At 45.8% G+C, this 17400-nt stretch overlaps 1 protein-coding gene across 1 annotated transcript in view; it reads right to left on the reverse strand.

Annotated features, from left to right (window-relative positions):
* Window positions 1-455: 455 nt before the first annotated feature.
* The window catches only part of LOC121851806 (inversin-like), a gene marked incomplete at its 3' end in the record, with an annotated part of 46757 nt that continues 29812 nt past the window's right edge, over window positions 456-17400 (reverse strand). Inside the window, 7 exon segments of the mRNA XM_042345894.1 lie at window positions 456-685; window positions 1311-1466; window positions 4728-4899; window positions 5287-5396; window positions 7207-7387; window positions 12588-12755; window positions 16330-16503. Of these exon segments, the coding sequence (XP_042201828.1) occupies window positions 456-685; window positions 1311-1466; window positions 4728-4899; window positions 5287-5396; window positions 7207-7387; window positions 12588-12755; window positions 16330-16503 (1191 nt within the window).

The raw sequence follows: 17400 nt of genomic DNA on the forward strand, positions 1-17400 counted from the left end.
TTTGATGAAAATAAACATTGTTTAATCCCTGATGCAGTTTTGTTGCTTGTTGATAACGATATCCAATGGAAGATTAATCAAAATCCCACAGCACTTGGACTCTTGCAACAGCTCACATATAACATTCAACTGTTTTAATTATATTCCATGACAATTACTGGGATGTCACATAAACGACAGTGATTGTTAATATGCAAGATGACCACTGAAACCCTATTTATGATTCTGTAACCCGGTCAAGAGCACAACGTTTTTCTGCTGCGTGATAAGTCCCAGAGTGCTGGCATCTCACACAAGTGGCATCGTCTGGATAATTTGGACAACCTGTGAAATAGAATGTTCAGTGCGTGTGAGGCAGTGTTGTTGAAGCAGCGGCGTTTGCCTGCACTGTTAACACCTCACAGCTGTGGTGCTGATGTCGCTCGCACTCAGAAGCACCACGCTCACACACGCACCTCTTTGTCCTGTATGTTAGGGTCAGCCTGGCTGTCCATCAGAACAACCATGCAGTTGATATAGCCTCCGTATGCCGCACACTGGAGCGGGGTGCGGCGCACATGGTCCCGCACGTCTGGGTGGATACCATTCCGAATTAGGATAAGGCAGATGTCTGCGTTTCCACCCAGAGCTGCCCAGTGCAGAGGGGAGTGTCCATCCTGGTCCACCAAGTCCACCCGCGCACCGCCTTGCATTTCACATACATGCGCGAGCATAAACACAGACACATGAGCACGCAAACAAATGCACGTGGCCATAACAGCAGACGCACATGCAGAGATATAAGAACAAAGCATAGTCGCATACATGCAAACGCGCAGTATACACATATATACAAATTCATAGATATATGCACACATATGCCCGAAAATGCACCCCTTTGTGGAAAAGCACATGGCGCACCATGCATTGTGTGAAAGAGATCATCTTCCCGTCTGCACTATAAGGAGGATGTGACAGAATTTTTAATCTTGCTACGCAGCACTTAATACGCATAAATATTGATAATTATATCATGAGGAATTACGTACAGATCTGTTTACATTTCAATACTGCGTATCTTAATGGAAAAACATTTGTAAGGTGGTTTTCTCAAGGCAATGTAAATTTGCTTAAAAAATGGATATAATTTTATGAATGAACTTGACAGGCAATACAATCCAAACACAGCACATTAATCATTTAACTTATAAATATTCTATGCCCTGAGAGGGTAAATTAACTTGGGGCGGGAGGGGGGTGGATGGTTGGGGTGGGGAGCAGTGTGGAGCAGACACGTACAGGCGCGCGTGCGTGCGTACGCGCACACGCACCTTCAATCAGGGTCTCGATAACCTCCTTGTGGCCCATCTCGCAGGCGCGGAAAAGCGGCGTGTGCTTCATGACATTGGCTGCATCCACCTGCGCCCCGTGGGCCAGCAGCAGACGCACCGTGCTCACATGACCGGAAAGCGCGGCCGCGTGCAACGCTGCAGAAACGGGGAGGGGAGGAAGGGTAGCACCTTGCAAACATGCCGGGGCGGTTTACCCTCGTCGCGACTCGCAAACAGTAAACAAAACGATGCCTCCCTGCGATTCAACGCGCAGACGGGATGGACGCGCCGCAGGCAGATGCACCACCTGAGTCGCTCGGCAGATCAAATAGCGCTGTTTGGATAAGCAAACGGGCTTGAGGACCCGGTTAAAATGCAACAGTATGGCCGAACGACCGATCGCCCGCATGATCGCCCATGTGTAAAGTAACCGAGTATACAAAGACGGGCATGTTTTTTAGTCAGGTCTTTTAAATAATGCTTAACAAAGGGGGATGTTTCTTCCCACCTCAACATTTTTATTTTCTGTTAAGTAATTTTTCAACGATTTTCTCATGGTCTAATACTGAGTATCCGGCCAGGTGGCTCAGCGGTAGAATGAGCAGCTCACAATTGTGAGGTTGCGAGTTAAATTCGTGGTTGGGGGTTGATTCTTATGGAGTCGATAAAATGAGTAGCACTTCGTGGAGAAGTGAACGGCGGCTGCCCTATGAATACTATCCCCTGCGATAAAGAATGTGGCTCAGGACTGTAAATGGGCAACCACCTCAAAGTGCTCGTTTGAGCAGGAATCACTTCAACTTTTTTAATACTGAGTGGCACGTGGTATCAACAAAAACTTGATATTACGTTTTAAGAAATGGGGTGACCATCCATTGCTTCCAGGTTTAAAAAAAAATACTTTATTAATCAGCGCCTTTGACATAAATATAATAATTGAATCCACCAGTTTTACACCGCATTAAAAATCAGGTTTGGCACTTGTGTTGTTGCTCTGGCGACCAGGAGATCGATGATCGATGTTCGTTGATAGCGTTCGTCGTGATTTTTCACGTAACAGAGTGGGCTGCGTGAAGGCTTGCCATCTTCCACTGACCATGACTAACATAAAAACACGCAGTTTTGTTGTTACACGGCTGTACACGAGTAGCGACAACTAAGTGGAAGATGACGCCCTAAGTAATGGTACTCGACACTACAGGTCAAATCATCTCCGGCTAACCGCTTTTAGATTACCTAATGCGTTCTGCTGCTGCAGGTTTTCCGTAACTTGGTGTGAGGTGGCTAATCCGCTTACGGTGTTAAGTTATCCCGGGGGTGTACAGTGAGGGAATCAATCTGCAGGCCTCCCCCTTCCACGGCAGGGATTTGCCACAGTCGCTATAAACATCATAATCAGGACATTTCAAGCCTCCTAACGATGCAGCTAAGGCTCATGTGGAGCATTGTTTGGTGATGAATAAGTGCACCTCATGATTTCAAAATAATTACACAAATGATCTTGCTATTTTAAACCAACGGATTCAAATGGGAGAGAAAAATATATATATATGTAAGCTTGACCGTTAAAGTCATTCTATTTATTGTTTATGCATGTGCGACTGATATACAATGCTAATAGAATATCAGGGATTCTTTTCCAGCACTGGGGGCTGTACACATGCCCACGGGTGTGATGGCTATTTCTCTATCCAAATGGCTGCACGCAAGCCTCATGGCCCAGAGTGATGCTCGACATGCGTGATGATGCTGTTATGACAGCTGACACACACGATGAGAAAGTCACGACGGCAAAAACACGAAAAGACACAGTGCAAAATTGTAACAGTAATTTGACTGAATTATGTCTAGAAATATCCTTGTAGCTAACAGGCAAACCAGTGTAATCGTACAACCACGATACAATTACAAATGCAATTCTGATATTGAATTTATGTTTCCAGGTGTTTGTATGATCATGACCACTGGGTATATGTAAAGCACTTAACCCAATCCTTAAAAATTAATTTGCAATTTAAGTAAAACGTATGAAACATAGCACATGATGTTGTAATTGCGTTACAACTACTTAATTAAGTATATATTAGTAGCAGTCTTTATATTGTGTATTTTTAGAGAGTTCTTTATGTTCAACAATCGAGTTTATTCCCCAGGTATTAGTGTTGTACAATCACATCACTTTTAAACCTGAGTGATATAGCATTCAATTATTGAATAAGAATACAATAAACTTTTGCTAAAAAACCTTAATTTTTGGAATTACAATTTTATTTTTCTGTGCTTTTCAAACAGTATTTTTTTTTTACAATACAAACAATGTCTTATTTTTATCTATAACAAAAACATCCAATGTACACTATACTGGATACTATATTGGATTTCAAAATAAGGTTTTATAGACAAAGTGGAAATGGTTACTGGGAAAGGTTAAGAAAGTGTGAGATGCCAGCAGACAGTGCAGGTTTAATAAAGCCAGTGGAATCGCTCACTGGGAGAGTTTAATCAAACATCTAAAACTTCTCAAAGACTGGTTTGTAAGCTAATCTGCCTGTGTGCTTGGCACTATGAGATATAAGGCCATCGCACAGTCCTGTTAATGCAAATTTCACAAGTGTTAATACACATTCATATAAAAAGTGAACTCATCTTTAAACTTTTCCACCTTCTTTTAAATATCCTAAAAAAGCACTTGCCTCTTGTGTGGATAGCAGATGTGTGCGAGACAAGTTTTGACACGTGTAAAGGTTAAAGCTATCCGTGTAACATGTCTTGTGGTCAGTGTGATCCAGGTTTACACACACACACACACATGCGTATATAACCTTTATGGATTGTGATGGAAAACGATGTCTTAATGCATGTCATGTCTGGTGCCACATGTCAAGACACAGGGCATTTCAGTGGATGGTCAGATTCAATTTGTCTGTCACGGTGGCTTTTCTTTATGGAATTATTCCAAGACTGTGAGTCATGAGCACAGTGACATCGGGCACAAAGTTGTCATGCCGTATGGCTGACATTACAAGATTATTTCACATTTTCTGTAAGCAACATAACAGTATGGCAGCTCACGATATGACAAACCTATAGTCATATTAGATGACAGGGTATTACTTTCCGACTGGAAGAACCAAAACTATTAAGAGATAAGGCAGCATCAAATCTGTAACACATTGATCTGCATTTTGGAATGAAAATGCATTTCATATAATTCCAAAATATTCCAAGTTAACTTTAAATGCTGCCGATGTACCCACTGAAGTGCTTGCAAAATACTTTCTCTGTAGAATGCAAATCCTATGACAATCAAACAGCAGGAAATCGAGGTGCACCTCCTATGAAAGCACCTAGACGGCCACCTGTCACGGGTGCCGCAGTGGGCATGTGGCCACTCACGTGCGGGCAGGAGGGCCCTACCAGTGCCGCCGTACTTGTCGGCGAGGTTGACGTCGAGGTTGGAAATGAGGCGCAGCATGGTGCTCACGACGGCATCGCTGCCTTTGCCAGCCGCCCACATGAACGCCGTGCGGCGCTCCAGGTCAGGTTCGTCGTGCACCGATGGGTGCGAAAGGAACACTTCCACCGTTTCCTGCCGGATTAACGAAAATGTACTTTTTTCCGCCCTCCTTCAGCATCACTATGAACATCGTGTGTCAATGCTACCTTATTCAATAAACTTAATGAGCTGACCGTGACAGCTGTAAAAAAAAAAATCCCGAGCGCATAATACGCTTGCCTGTCCAATAAAATCATGCCAAGAAATGTTTGGAAAGGAAAAAAAAGAACAACAACACAACCTTTACTTAAGCATTTCTATGCATGCTAAATGTTACCGTGCTTATGAGAAGATTACGGTTTGTTAAAATGAAAGGATTGAAAAAGAACATTACGTGACAAAACTTTCAATAGCTGGAGAAACAAAAAGCACGGGTGAGTTAGAAAGGAGACATGCAAGCCTTGGAACAGGTGCGCTCACCGCATGGTTGCTCTGAGCAGCGTAGTGCAGGGGCGTGGCTCCCTGGCTGTCTGAGGGAATGGTGCCAGAGGAGTTCCTCTCCAGCAGTAGGTGAACTATTTTAGCGTGACCTGAAAAGCAGCATGTCGTGACACTCCGTTCATACACACAGTGTCTGTTTTTGCTTTGTTCTGTCCGTTAGCTTTGCAGGCTGATAAATGTGCAAACTGCACCTACATGCGTGGCTACGTAATCAGTATTCATAACTATAGCAGGACGTGATAGAAAGTCTTGTCTTTAAACAACTAGATTGTTGGTGGTCATTCCAAGTATTAGGATTATGGGTGGAATTACAAATAAGAATATGAAATTGCAGGATTCGATCTGCCTTCTAGTGATCGTCATTGTTGTACTTACATATACTTGCATACACTATAGTAGATTTTTAAGCATATTATAAAAAGGTAACCATTAAAATAAACTACAGTATATGTACAAAGCATATGCAACAAAAGCACCCTCACAGTGGAAATGTGCAAACCCACATACATCATGTTGTACGGAAATAACAAAAACAATCAATAATCACAATTTTCCTCTCCGAAAACCATTTGTAAGAAAATGACTCGGTAGCGTTCATCAGCACAATTGACCGAGGCAGCTGGACATTGTCAGAGCAGCCCACAAGCACGTGAAGCAGATTTCAACTCTCTAAAAAAAAACCCTTCACAGCACTTCCCCCCCCCCCCCCCACTTGACTGGCCACCCACCCTCCCTCGTTAACCGATATTGACCCAGGGTAGCACAGGATCGGCTTGGTATTTACAGCCCCGTTCAGCTCCAGCCATTAACCTCCCAACCGGGGGCCACGCAGGTTTTATACCCTTCGATTAATGCCGCTGAGAAGGAGGGCTCTCCCACAGCTTAGAGAGTGGCATTAAGAGCTTTCTTACCAAATGTGACTTGTTTATTTATTTATTTGTTACCTTGCGGCTCTTGTTTAGCAATTTCACCGACGAATTCTCATTCTCTTCGTTTAAAAAAACACAATCATGTACACAGCATGGTTTGTCAGAAACTACCTGTGTACTTATATTTGTCTTGAAATTTGAAGGAACTGAAACAGATTTTAAATGACCGCATTGGTGAAATGTATTCCAACAAAGGGTCAAACATAACTCTCCAGAAAAATACGCTGGGAAAAAATTCCCAACTGTTTTAAATCCCACTATTTTCAAGTAAGTTTTTCAGATGTGTGTATGCTTGCCATGTTGTGTTTTTTTGCGGATGTGATTTACACTTCAGCAAAAAACCTTCAATGTTTGCAAAACACGTTCAGTTAACATCCATCATATGATAGGCAACAACTAGCGTGCAAACGCTTCCATGTTTAAGTTAAATTATATAAGTACGAATACACGTACACAGCAGCATATCGACACACCCATGTATAGAATACTATTGCGTAGGTGTATGTGTTGTGCTGTATAGCTCTCGGATGCGTTTTTGGGCTGTTCCACGTGTTGTTCGTATGGCTTCGGACGCTTTGCTCCACGTGTTGGAAGCTTCTTCAGGAACTGAATTCTGAACTGAATTCTGAAGAAAACACATCGGTACAGCCTAAAAACACATCACAGAGCTACACATACAGCAAACATAAACTAATCACATGCACATACAAAAATACACACATATAAACAAAGTGATAATCTAGAATAGTCATAACAATAAGCATAAACCACTTTATGTGTGACGTAACTGAGACACACAAACCAACTACATTACTGTACTCTATTCGGCCAGTCTTCAGATCCACACATCCACCTAGAGATAATGACAGTCTTGGCTGCAAAGCCATGGGGAATTGCCTGGGGAACACATGGGGAGGCTTGGTGTGTGTGGGGTGTGTGGGGAGAGGGATGCCCGAGTGAGCTGAACTACCGAGCAGCGCGGCCCAGTGCAGCGAGGTGCGGAAGAGGTTGTCGTAGGCCATGACGTTGCAGACTTGCGGCGATGTCAGGATGTCCACCACTGCCTCGTTGCCATCAGCCACGGCGAAGTGGAGGGGCGTGCGTCCCTCGTAGTCCTGCCAGTTGAGGATGGAATCGGTCGGCGTGGCTTCCTGGGAAATATTACAGAACTAAACAAAACAACTTTTGCGGAGACACGCACAAAACAATGCTTTGAATAGTGGTTTGTTTTAGATATCACCGCACAAAGGTAAAGGTGCAGCCTTCACTAGAAGGAGTTCTAGTGAGCCCCAATATAGTGATTATTTTGGCCGACTGTTCTACACTGGCCAGATATCTTGGAAAAGGTGGGAGTACCCACACTTTACCACACCAGACACGATCTGCTGATCCACTGTGGTGGACCTATTTATCCTGCTATGTGGACAGAGGGGCGGGGGGGGGGCAGGAGTTTTAAGAAACTTTCCCATTGTGTCAAATGTCATACTGAGAGTTTGAACCGGTGACCTCTATATTGCAAGTCCTGTGTGTAGTGACATTGAATGAGTCACTGTAAAGCGTGGCGCTGGGAGATTGGTAAACAATGGAATTAGGGGTAGCAGCCCGTTCTACCAGTTGAACCCGTAGGCCAAGCCCGGAGCCATCTGGGGGATTCAGAAGGATGCGTGGCCGAGGGCGGAGCCTGGACACGCTGGGGAGAATAAAAGGCGAGCTCCGACTCACAGTCGGGGCGGCTGCCTTCGGGAATGGAACTCGTCATGCTGCTGTTGTCGTGGTCTTCGCCTCTTCAAGCTGTGGGTCTGGAAGCATGTTGGCTGTCCCGACCCAGTATGGAGTTATCCCCTATGGCTGTGAGAGCTTGAATAAACAAGAGGGATAATGCCTCCTACTTGTGTCTCTGAATTAGTACACTACATTTTGTGTCAGAAGTGTTAACGAAATTTTTTTGTAGGGTTGTTAGGAATTTTTTTTTTTCCCTTTCCCTTCGAATCCCGGTGGGGGGAGATAGGCTATGTCAACAGCCACGAAGAGGATTGCTTTCATCAGCACATCCTCGAGCAAAGAGGGCGACGGCGAGGAGGATTCCAGGCAGCCGGGACCCCAGTGGGGGGTCCCGGAGAGGTGGTCCCGGCGGGGCAGTGGGTGAAGGGCGATGAGTGCTGCAGGCACTCAGCGCGCGCATCATGGAGCTGCTGATGGGAGTTTGCGGTTTTTGTGTGGATTTTCGGAAATTAAATAAAGTCGGACTCGTATCCGCTCCCATGGATGGACGATTCGTTGGATGCCCTGTCGGGGGGCGCGGTTTTTCTCCACCCTGGATCTATTGTCGGGGTTTTAACAGTTGCCCCTGGGTGAAAGTTCAAAACCTAAAACCGCATTCCGGACACCGCAAGGGATGTTTCAATTTGACGTGCTTCCGATGGGGCTTCACTCAGCTCCGACCACGTTCCAGCGACTTATGGAGTTGGTACTGTCCAGGCCAGTGGCGGCTCCTGCAAAATCTTTCAGGGGGGGCAAATGTCTGGATGATTGATAAGGATAGGGTCCACCCATGCAATGGATAAATTAACAGCTTAAGCATGTAAAGGCAACTTCACTTCTTTAATATTAATGAAAAATAAAGTGACTCTTACAATACATCTTGTTTGTTTCTATACTCACTATTAAAACAAACCACTCAAGTTTATTTTATTAAAGATTCCACTAGGTGGCAACAAATTATATTGTTGGATGAAACGTGCTTACGTATTATGACGTAAGCACGTATGATGACGTAAGCACGTTAGGGCGAGCCCTCCCGGAAGCCATAGAGAATGCATTGCAGCGCCCCGTTCAAAAAAAAACATCTTTGAATGTAAGTCTATGGGGCCACTCGGGGCGATTCTCAGCTGGAGGGAAATCGCCCAAAAAGAGGCGGTACTCCACAGAACGTGACATGACGCTGATTGGACTATATCCAGAGGCACAGTGACGGCTAGCGTGACTCTGTGGTTGATGACATTGGTGGTGTGTCGCCCAATCGCCCTAATGAAGAAACCGCCCCTGGTTCAGGCTCCAATGGAAGTCATGTCTGATCTATTTGGATGACTGATTGTCTTTGGTCACACGTTCCAGCAACATCTGCAGCGGTTGCATGTGGTATTTGTTAAAATACGGGCGGCTAATTTGTTACTTCTTGTAAAAGTCGGTTCGCTACCTGGGTCACGTTGTTAGCGAGTCTGGGATCGCCACGGACCCTGTAAAGACTGCGTGCATGCATGAGTGGCCGACCCCCACGTCGGTGGGCGAGGTCCGCAGTTTTGTGGGGTTGGTGTCTTATTACCGCCGCTTCGTGCCCGGGTTTGCAACGACCGCAAGGCTGCTCCACGCTCTCACGGCAAAGGGCCAGAGGTTTCAGTGGGGGAAGGAGGAGGCTGCATTTGTTATGCTGCACGATGGCCTCGTGAACGCACCCCCCCCCTCCGGTACCCCGATTTCACCTTGCCATTTGTGTTGGATACAGATGCAAGCGATACCGGGATCGGCGCCGTCTTGTCGCAGGTGGAGAGCGTGGTCGCTTACGGTAGCCAAGTGCTGTCCCCCGCAGAGCAGCGCTATTGAGTCACGCGCCGCGAGTTGGTGGCTATCGTACACTTTGTACAGCAGTAACCGCCCGAACCTCTACGGCAGGCAGTTCGTGGTACGCATGGACCACGTGGCTTTGTAATACCCGCTGTGTTGACCAGCTGTCTGCGCAACTCTCGCGACGGTTGGAAATTTTGCAAGATTATCCATTCGAAGTCACCTATAGGAAAGGGTGGCACACTGCAATGCGGACGCTTTGTCGCCGAAGAGCCAGTGCGCGTGTTTTATGGGCGCCGGCCGTTGTAAGCAGGTAGATGCGGGGAGCCGGGCGTCATTGTAGCGTCGGTGGATGTTTCGCCGCCCGTAGCGAAGGTGGCACACGATAACACCATTGGTCTTGCGCACGAGGAATGGGGGCGCCCCGCGGAAGACGCCTCCTTACTGAAAATACGGTGCCACGTTGGTGCGCCAGCGATAGGAATGGTCCAGGGAGTATATCCCCCGTGGTCCTCCGAGATGGGCTACTAATGCGCTGGGATACGGAGGTACAGCGGTACTGTATCGTTGTGCCAACTGCTCTGTGGGGTAGGGTAACGAGAGATGCCCATGTGCGGCTGATGCACCTAGGGGTGCAGAAAACATTATCGACGTTGAAGCGTGACTTCTTTTGGCCTGGGATGTCGGAAGACGTCCACAACGTGCTTAAAGGTTTGTGGAATGTGCTCGCCGGAAGCCCCGCCGAGGCTGGCCCGACCACCATTGCAATCTATCGGGGTGTCCCGTGTCAATGAACTCGTTGCCCTCGACATCCTCGGGCCATTTCCCACCACTCCGAGGGGAAACACATTTTTGCTGGTAGGGGTCGAGAACCTGTCGCGGTGGCCGGTGGCATAGACCCTGCCGGATCAGTCGGCGGCGTCCTTTATGGACGCGTTCCTGTATGGTTCGTGTTGAATAAAGGGCTCCAGAACATCTCCTTATGGACCAAGGTCGAAATTTTTCTTCAAAATTGTTGCAAGAGGTATGTGACTTGTTGGGTATAAAGAAAATTCGAACTTCGCCCTACCATCCCCAGACTGACGGAATGGTAGAGCATTTACTGAGGACTCTTACGTCCATGTTGTGCCAACAAGTCAATGAGGTCCGATTGGGACCTACACTTTCCGGGGGTTCTGTGGCCTATAGGATGGCCCCTCATGCCTCTACCGGGTTCTCCCTGTTTTTTTAATGTACGGGAGAGAATGTGACCGCCCCATGGAAGCCCAGTTAAATATTGAGCCGAGCAAGAAGAGAGCCACTGTGCCGGGACTTATGAGCCTCACCCTTAAGCGGTTGATGGAAGCACGGGAGGCGTCCTAATTCGGCCAAGCGGCAGGGCTGCGAATGAAAAACTGGCTGGGCTTAAGGAGTCTGGAAACCTGTGGAAGCCTGGGGAGAGCGCATGGCTGCATTGCCCCCAGGTGCCTCTAGGCACGTTTCCTAATTACATAGGCCATGGCAAGGCCCGGTGGAGGTAAATTAGGTGAGAAAGTCGCAGTGTGTGCGGATCCAGGTTTGTCGCAGGCTTGGTATGTGCACCCGCCCCAACTGAAGCCCTATTTTACACCTTATGAGGGCATTTCATCTCCACCATCTGATGGCCGGGTGATTGATGTGTCCGACGGAGCCGGACATACGGTTACGGATGATACGCCTCAGCAAGGCTCTGTTCCTCCATCTGCAGGATCCCAGGGCCTGACGCCCGTGGAACCAACAGCGGCGCCGCCCACAGGCGGATCGGGGTGGACGGGATGACCGCCACCCGCATCTTCTTTTCCTCCATCTTCATCCCGGGAGGGACCGTGCCCATTGAGCCATCCTTGGGTTACCCCCGGGGTCCCGAGGACCCGTGCCGGGCCCATATGAGGGGCCGGCAACGGTTCGGTTCAGATGACCGCCCCTACCCGTCGTTCGGTTGCTGTTATTTTGGGGGCTGGATTGTTGCCATGCATTGCGAATATTGCGTGGATATTGTTGCGTTCGTCATCCCGCTATGTGACGTATAAAGGTCAGCCAGGACGGCTGTTTTTCTTCACGTGGCAATGGGAGATTGGTAGACAATGGAATTAGAGGTAGCAGCCCGTTCTACCAGTTGGACCCGTGGGCCAAGCCCGGAGCCATCTGGGGGATCCAGAAGGGTGCGTGGCCGAGGGCGGAGCCTGGTCACGCTGGGGAGAATAAAAGACGAGCTCCGACTCACAGTCGGGGCTGTCATCGGGAATGGAACTCGTCATGCTGCTGTCGTGGTGGTCTTCGCCTCTTCAAGCTGTGGGTCTGGAACCATGTTGGCTGTCCCGACCCAGTATGGAGTTATCCCCTATCGCTGTGAGAGCCGGAATAAACAAGAGGGATAACGCCTCCTACTAGTGTCTTTGAATTAGTACACTGCATGTGTATGAATCATCGCACTATGGCAGCGCTCATTGTAATATAGCAATAATAAAACTGAAATTTGTTGAACATTTTGTTGTGAACAAGGAAACATTATAATTGTCACATTATCACACCAGATGTATTAATTCTATGCTACTTTTTCCAAGCTTTTATATGATAAAGATAAAGAACACTGCCTGAAAGGCAGGTGTCATTTCCTTCTAATGAGAAATATTGAAATGGCAACACAAACATAACCAAATTTATGCTATATTATATTTGATACAATTTTCACAATGAATATTTCACATCAATAACTGATCAACATTCCAAGCTGTGCTTGCTTCCAATGATCTGCACCTCCGTGCCACCCACCAGCAGGCAACGAACAGTGTGGACGGCCGAGGGATCCTTGTTGTTGGCTGCCCAGTGCAGCGGTATCTTGCCCTCACTGTCCGGTACGCCAATATTGGAGTCGTGCTTGATGAGCATCCGCACATGCTCCGGGTGATTGTAGTAGGCACTCCAGTGCAGTGCTGTCCTCTGTGGGCACACATTGGTTGGCACACCAATACAAACTGGCACCAATCCAGCATCGAAAGGTCAAGTCAAGTCTGTGTACCGCCTGCTCAAATAAGAAAATGAGGGCAGGGCTCATCCCGGTTAGTGTCGCTGAGCCAGTGGTGGAAATTCCATGACCAGATGCTTGGGTGCCAGTGTCTTTATTTGCATAGGACGTCCACGCAAAGGAGGGGAATTGCTTGTCAGAGGGATTCAAGGAAGAGAGGTTTTCTGGGGAATGACGGTGCACCAGGTGAAACATCAAATATGACCCGGAAACACAAACATTTCATAATTGGGGTATCATGACAAGTATCTGTTGTTAAGAAAACATAAAGCAAATGGAATGACCCTTAATGATCAGATTTCAGAGACATAATTCTCATGGGAAGAATGATTTTTGCAAGTAGCAGTTTGTGAGTTAATTGTGAGCTACAATGTAATTTTCAAAGTAAAATGATTCTGTGTTGTATGAAATCCAAATTCAATAAGAGGTGATAACAGCTTTTTTATTGTTACTACAATATTCACGGCATATCTCAAGCCAAACTATTTATCCGCACCAATACAGGTATGCATTCCAGGAGTACTGTTGGTCAAATAATTCCCAACGACATGCAGCATGGCATTGAGAATGCCCTCACCCAGCAGTGGATTGAGTTGTAAATGTCAATTTGAGATAGCTCATAAGCATAAAATTCATGCTCATAATTTAGTCAGGAAGATATCAATTCAGTTGAGGTTAAGTTGAGGTCGTTGTCAACATAAATGAAGCCTTTTGGAGAATACAAATTATACTTGATAACTAATTTGGCTCACATGTTGGCCTAACACACGTAAATTACCCCTTTGTAAAGAAATTTGACCGTTGTTTTTGTAATAACGCTAATGCTATTTGCGGATTAACTGGCACGTATTCCACATCTAGAATTAAGTAAATAAATAACCATTATGACATTTTGGCAAGCAATTTTTTTTCTTAATTCTGCCAGATACAGCTCCATGAAAATTACTTTAAATCTTCCCGTGGCAAAAAAAAAAAATGTATTGCATATTAATACGTTGAAACAACTATCTACAAGAGTGGTATGTTTAAAATGGTTACATTTAGTTCATTTTAAGAATGAAAAGAATTCCTCTTTTAGTATTGTTAATAGTTAGCTTCATTGAATACAAATAATAATCACAATTTCTAGCAGTTATGGCACTGGGCAAAAAAAAAAAATCCCTTGTTTATTGAGGATCTTTCTGGTCACAGCCAGTGTTATAATGCCCCTATACCAGAGGCGTTTTAGAGCATAGATTACCATCGAGAATCAGCTCCCAACAACACCCAGGGGTGGCCGTCAACAGGGAGCCTGGCGAGGGCAGGGGTTGATGTGGTTGGACTACAGGATTACAGCTGCCTCTGCTATTAGGAGGAGGTCAAGGTTCCTAATCTGCCCTCTGTGGGTACTAGGGGTAAAATGTTTGACTTAGTATTGCTCTTGTCACACCTTTGTGGAGCCCAGACCTGTAATTTACTGCCTGATAATGAATGCTGATGCCTTTTAGACAAGGGGCTTGTTCAAAATCTGCCAACAGGCCCCGCTTTATCACTGCTGTAACCAATATCTCAATTATTTTTCTTCGGTCTAAATAGACCTTGGTCTGCAAATTGTGGACACCCCAAGTAGGGTCATCGTTCCTGAATGTGTCCCGTGGGTCTCGCACAAAGGATATTTAGAGTTCAACCCTAATAAAATGGGGGAGGGCAAGGCAGCGAGTGGGAGGACAATCCATGGGCATGTCAACATACCCATAACATGACCTTGGGGTGCAGACTGGAGGTTTATGGAAACCGCTGTGCTTAACATGCTCACCTCCTTAGTTAAGAAAGAACGAGGGCACAAATTAGGTCCGTTGTCACAAGTCATATTTGAAATAAAACCACTAGAATTGAAATATCTGCCCTGAAGTTAACCAGTCTTGCAAAAAAAAACTACACTAATATAGATGAAGTATGTTATAAATAAGAGAGTTGGTAAGTTCAATACTAGTGGATGTAATATAGATTATTTACGTATGTGTATAAACATATATTCAAGAACATCTGGTTCTGAAAAAAATGGACTGTTTCTTTTTTTGGAAAGCATAGTTTCTTTCCACTTATTTAACACATGTTATATGTGCGGAAGGTACAAGAAATTTTACAAACGTACAATGAAATACAGTTTCAAAGAAAATATTTTGGAAAAAAAAAATGTGATGCAAACCCCACAAATACAGCATTTAATACATATCAGACATCATTTGAAAGGAGCTGCATATTTAAAAATCATCCACTGAAAACTAAAAGAACAACGCAAATCACGCTAAGCAATTCAGCAGCTGCAACTCTGCTCCAGATGATTGCTATTCCTTTCAGTGGGAAAGTAAATATTGAAAAGCTCATTATATGTCGGCGGTAATTACACGTTTGTATCTACGGACATTTCACCGCGTTCGGCCCATTATCTGCTTAACTCGGAATAGGTTTGCCGCAGCACGCAACAGAAGCAGTTATTAATTACACGTTGTGCAGTCGCGGCGCGCTGCCCGAGACGTCCCTGCGGCCGTATCTGTGAAATTAGAGGCGCGTTACAGCGCTGGCAATTATTCACTCGGATGGCTCGCCAGGGCCCGCCGACCGCGCCGAGGCGCGCCCGGCCGTGCCCAGCCACGCGGTCCGAGGGAGGCGGAGGCGCTCTGCGCTCCACACCTGCGCGCAGGGCCAAAATCGAGCCCCCTCCCCACCGCACCGTGCGCGCACAAGCACGCGTGTGCACGCGTGCACGCGCAACCATTGCCTGTGCGCGACGTGCCGTAATTATGCCCGTGAATCTTGAAAACAATAAAAACTTGTTTTTTTTATCCCGCTGACAAATTAAAAACGCCTTAATGGCTAAAGGAATGGCGTAAACCTGCGTGAAATAAAATAGTGGCACATTTAAATATACCTTTGCGTAAAGAAAATAATCACCATTAAATATATGGAGGATGCTGTTATACAATTTACTTTTAGGGAAAGGCTGTGTGACTAAATCAAAACATAGAAAGCGCTGACCGTAAACAAATAATTTTCTACAATTCTACTTAGCTCTAAGACAAATAGTCTCTGTATTAAAAATGAGCATTGCTTCTAAATACTCGTTATTCCAATGATGTATGGCTACCATTTGCAGCGATTTTATTTCTGTTACACGAAGTCATTTGTGCTCGGCAGACAACTCAGGCCAACAACCCTTCAGGGTCAATAAAGTGAGCGCCCCTTTGCGTGACATTGAGCGCGGCTCTTCAGTCGAGACACTAGCCACCGCCATATGAAGGTGGAATGTGCATAACTGGTTCAGGGCCACCAATAGTCATTTTCGGAATGGAAGTGCTCTGAATTCGACTTGACCTAGACATTCTTGATTTGAATCTTGATTTGTTTGACCTAGACATGCCTGTGGAAGATCAGGTGTGGCTACATATGTTACCAAATAGGGGAAGCATCACGGGTGAAGGGCTGACATGAGTCCATGGAAGCCGTTACCTTCTGGTTGTCCTGCACATCCACCTCACCAGGCTCTGTGTGCTTGAGGAGGAGAGCAAGGCATCTGGGGGTCTCGTGCCGTGTTGCCAGGTGGAGGCCGGTCATGCCCTCCAGGTCCTTTTGTAGCAGACTAGCTCGGCGGCTTAGTAGCAGCTTCAGGATCCGGTAGTTCCCCTGAGTGAGTCAAGGCGCAGGCAAACAGGGACAGAAAAACGCTTGCGGTGTTCACGAAAGCATGAATAAAGATACTTCAAGTGGCAACTAAATGCATTACCAATCTCCATGTTTTCTTTGGCTGAATTTTTTCAGATCAATAAAAACACTATGTCATAGGTATTTTTTTAATTTAAGAATTTCAATCAAAGTAATGTAAAGAAAAGTTAAGTCAAAGGAAGGTTTCAATAAGCAACAAAAATGGTTGGTTTTAGTTTCATATAAATAGAAAGCAAAAGGCTTAGTAGTGTGCCCTTTTCAGCCAGCCCCCTGCCTTTTTTTAGCTGACAGACTGCCGTTCACCATCAACGTCCAAATCAAACCAGCAGGAGCCTGGATCCCAGCTCCCCCGTTGCAGTAAATCTGTGCCCCCCAGTTGCTAGGTCCCACTACAATTCCCTTCACCACCAGAGCTGGGCAAAGATGAAACGTGGCTGTGATGTGCTTCTTAACCACTGTCAAGACCTTGCAGCAGCAGCAGTAGAAATCAAATCAGCAGAAACTGGACATGTCAACAGACTTGCTTTTGGAGCTTTTGCCTCTTGAAAAATAAATGCTAAAATAGATATAAACTCGAGTTTCATGACACTTTTATGGATATGGCTGCATGTGTGTGTTGTAGTTTGTATATAATGTATGTATGCTTACAGTGGGGCATTCAGCACAATATTTCTTCTGACTGTCGATAAAACACTGAAGCGGAAAAGTCATAAAGAGCAATATTTGCTAACAGCTATCAGCTGTTAGAAATATTGTAGAACCGAATCATCCCTATGTTAGTTCCATCGTATCCATTGCCATGCACAAGTAATATATCATTCTACTAGGACTCCTCACACAAGAACCATCGAAGAAAAC

This window comes from Callorhinchus milii, unplaced genomic scaffold (genome assembly GCF_018977255.1).
Source record: "Callorhinchus milii isolate IMCB2004 unplaced genomic scaffold, IMCB_Cmil_1.0 Scaffold146, whole genome shotgun sequence".
Lineage (NCBI taxonomy): Eukaryota > Metazoa > Chordata > Chondrichthyes > Chimaeriformes > Callorhinchidae > Callorhinchus > Callorhinchus milii.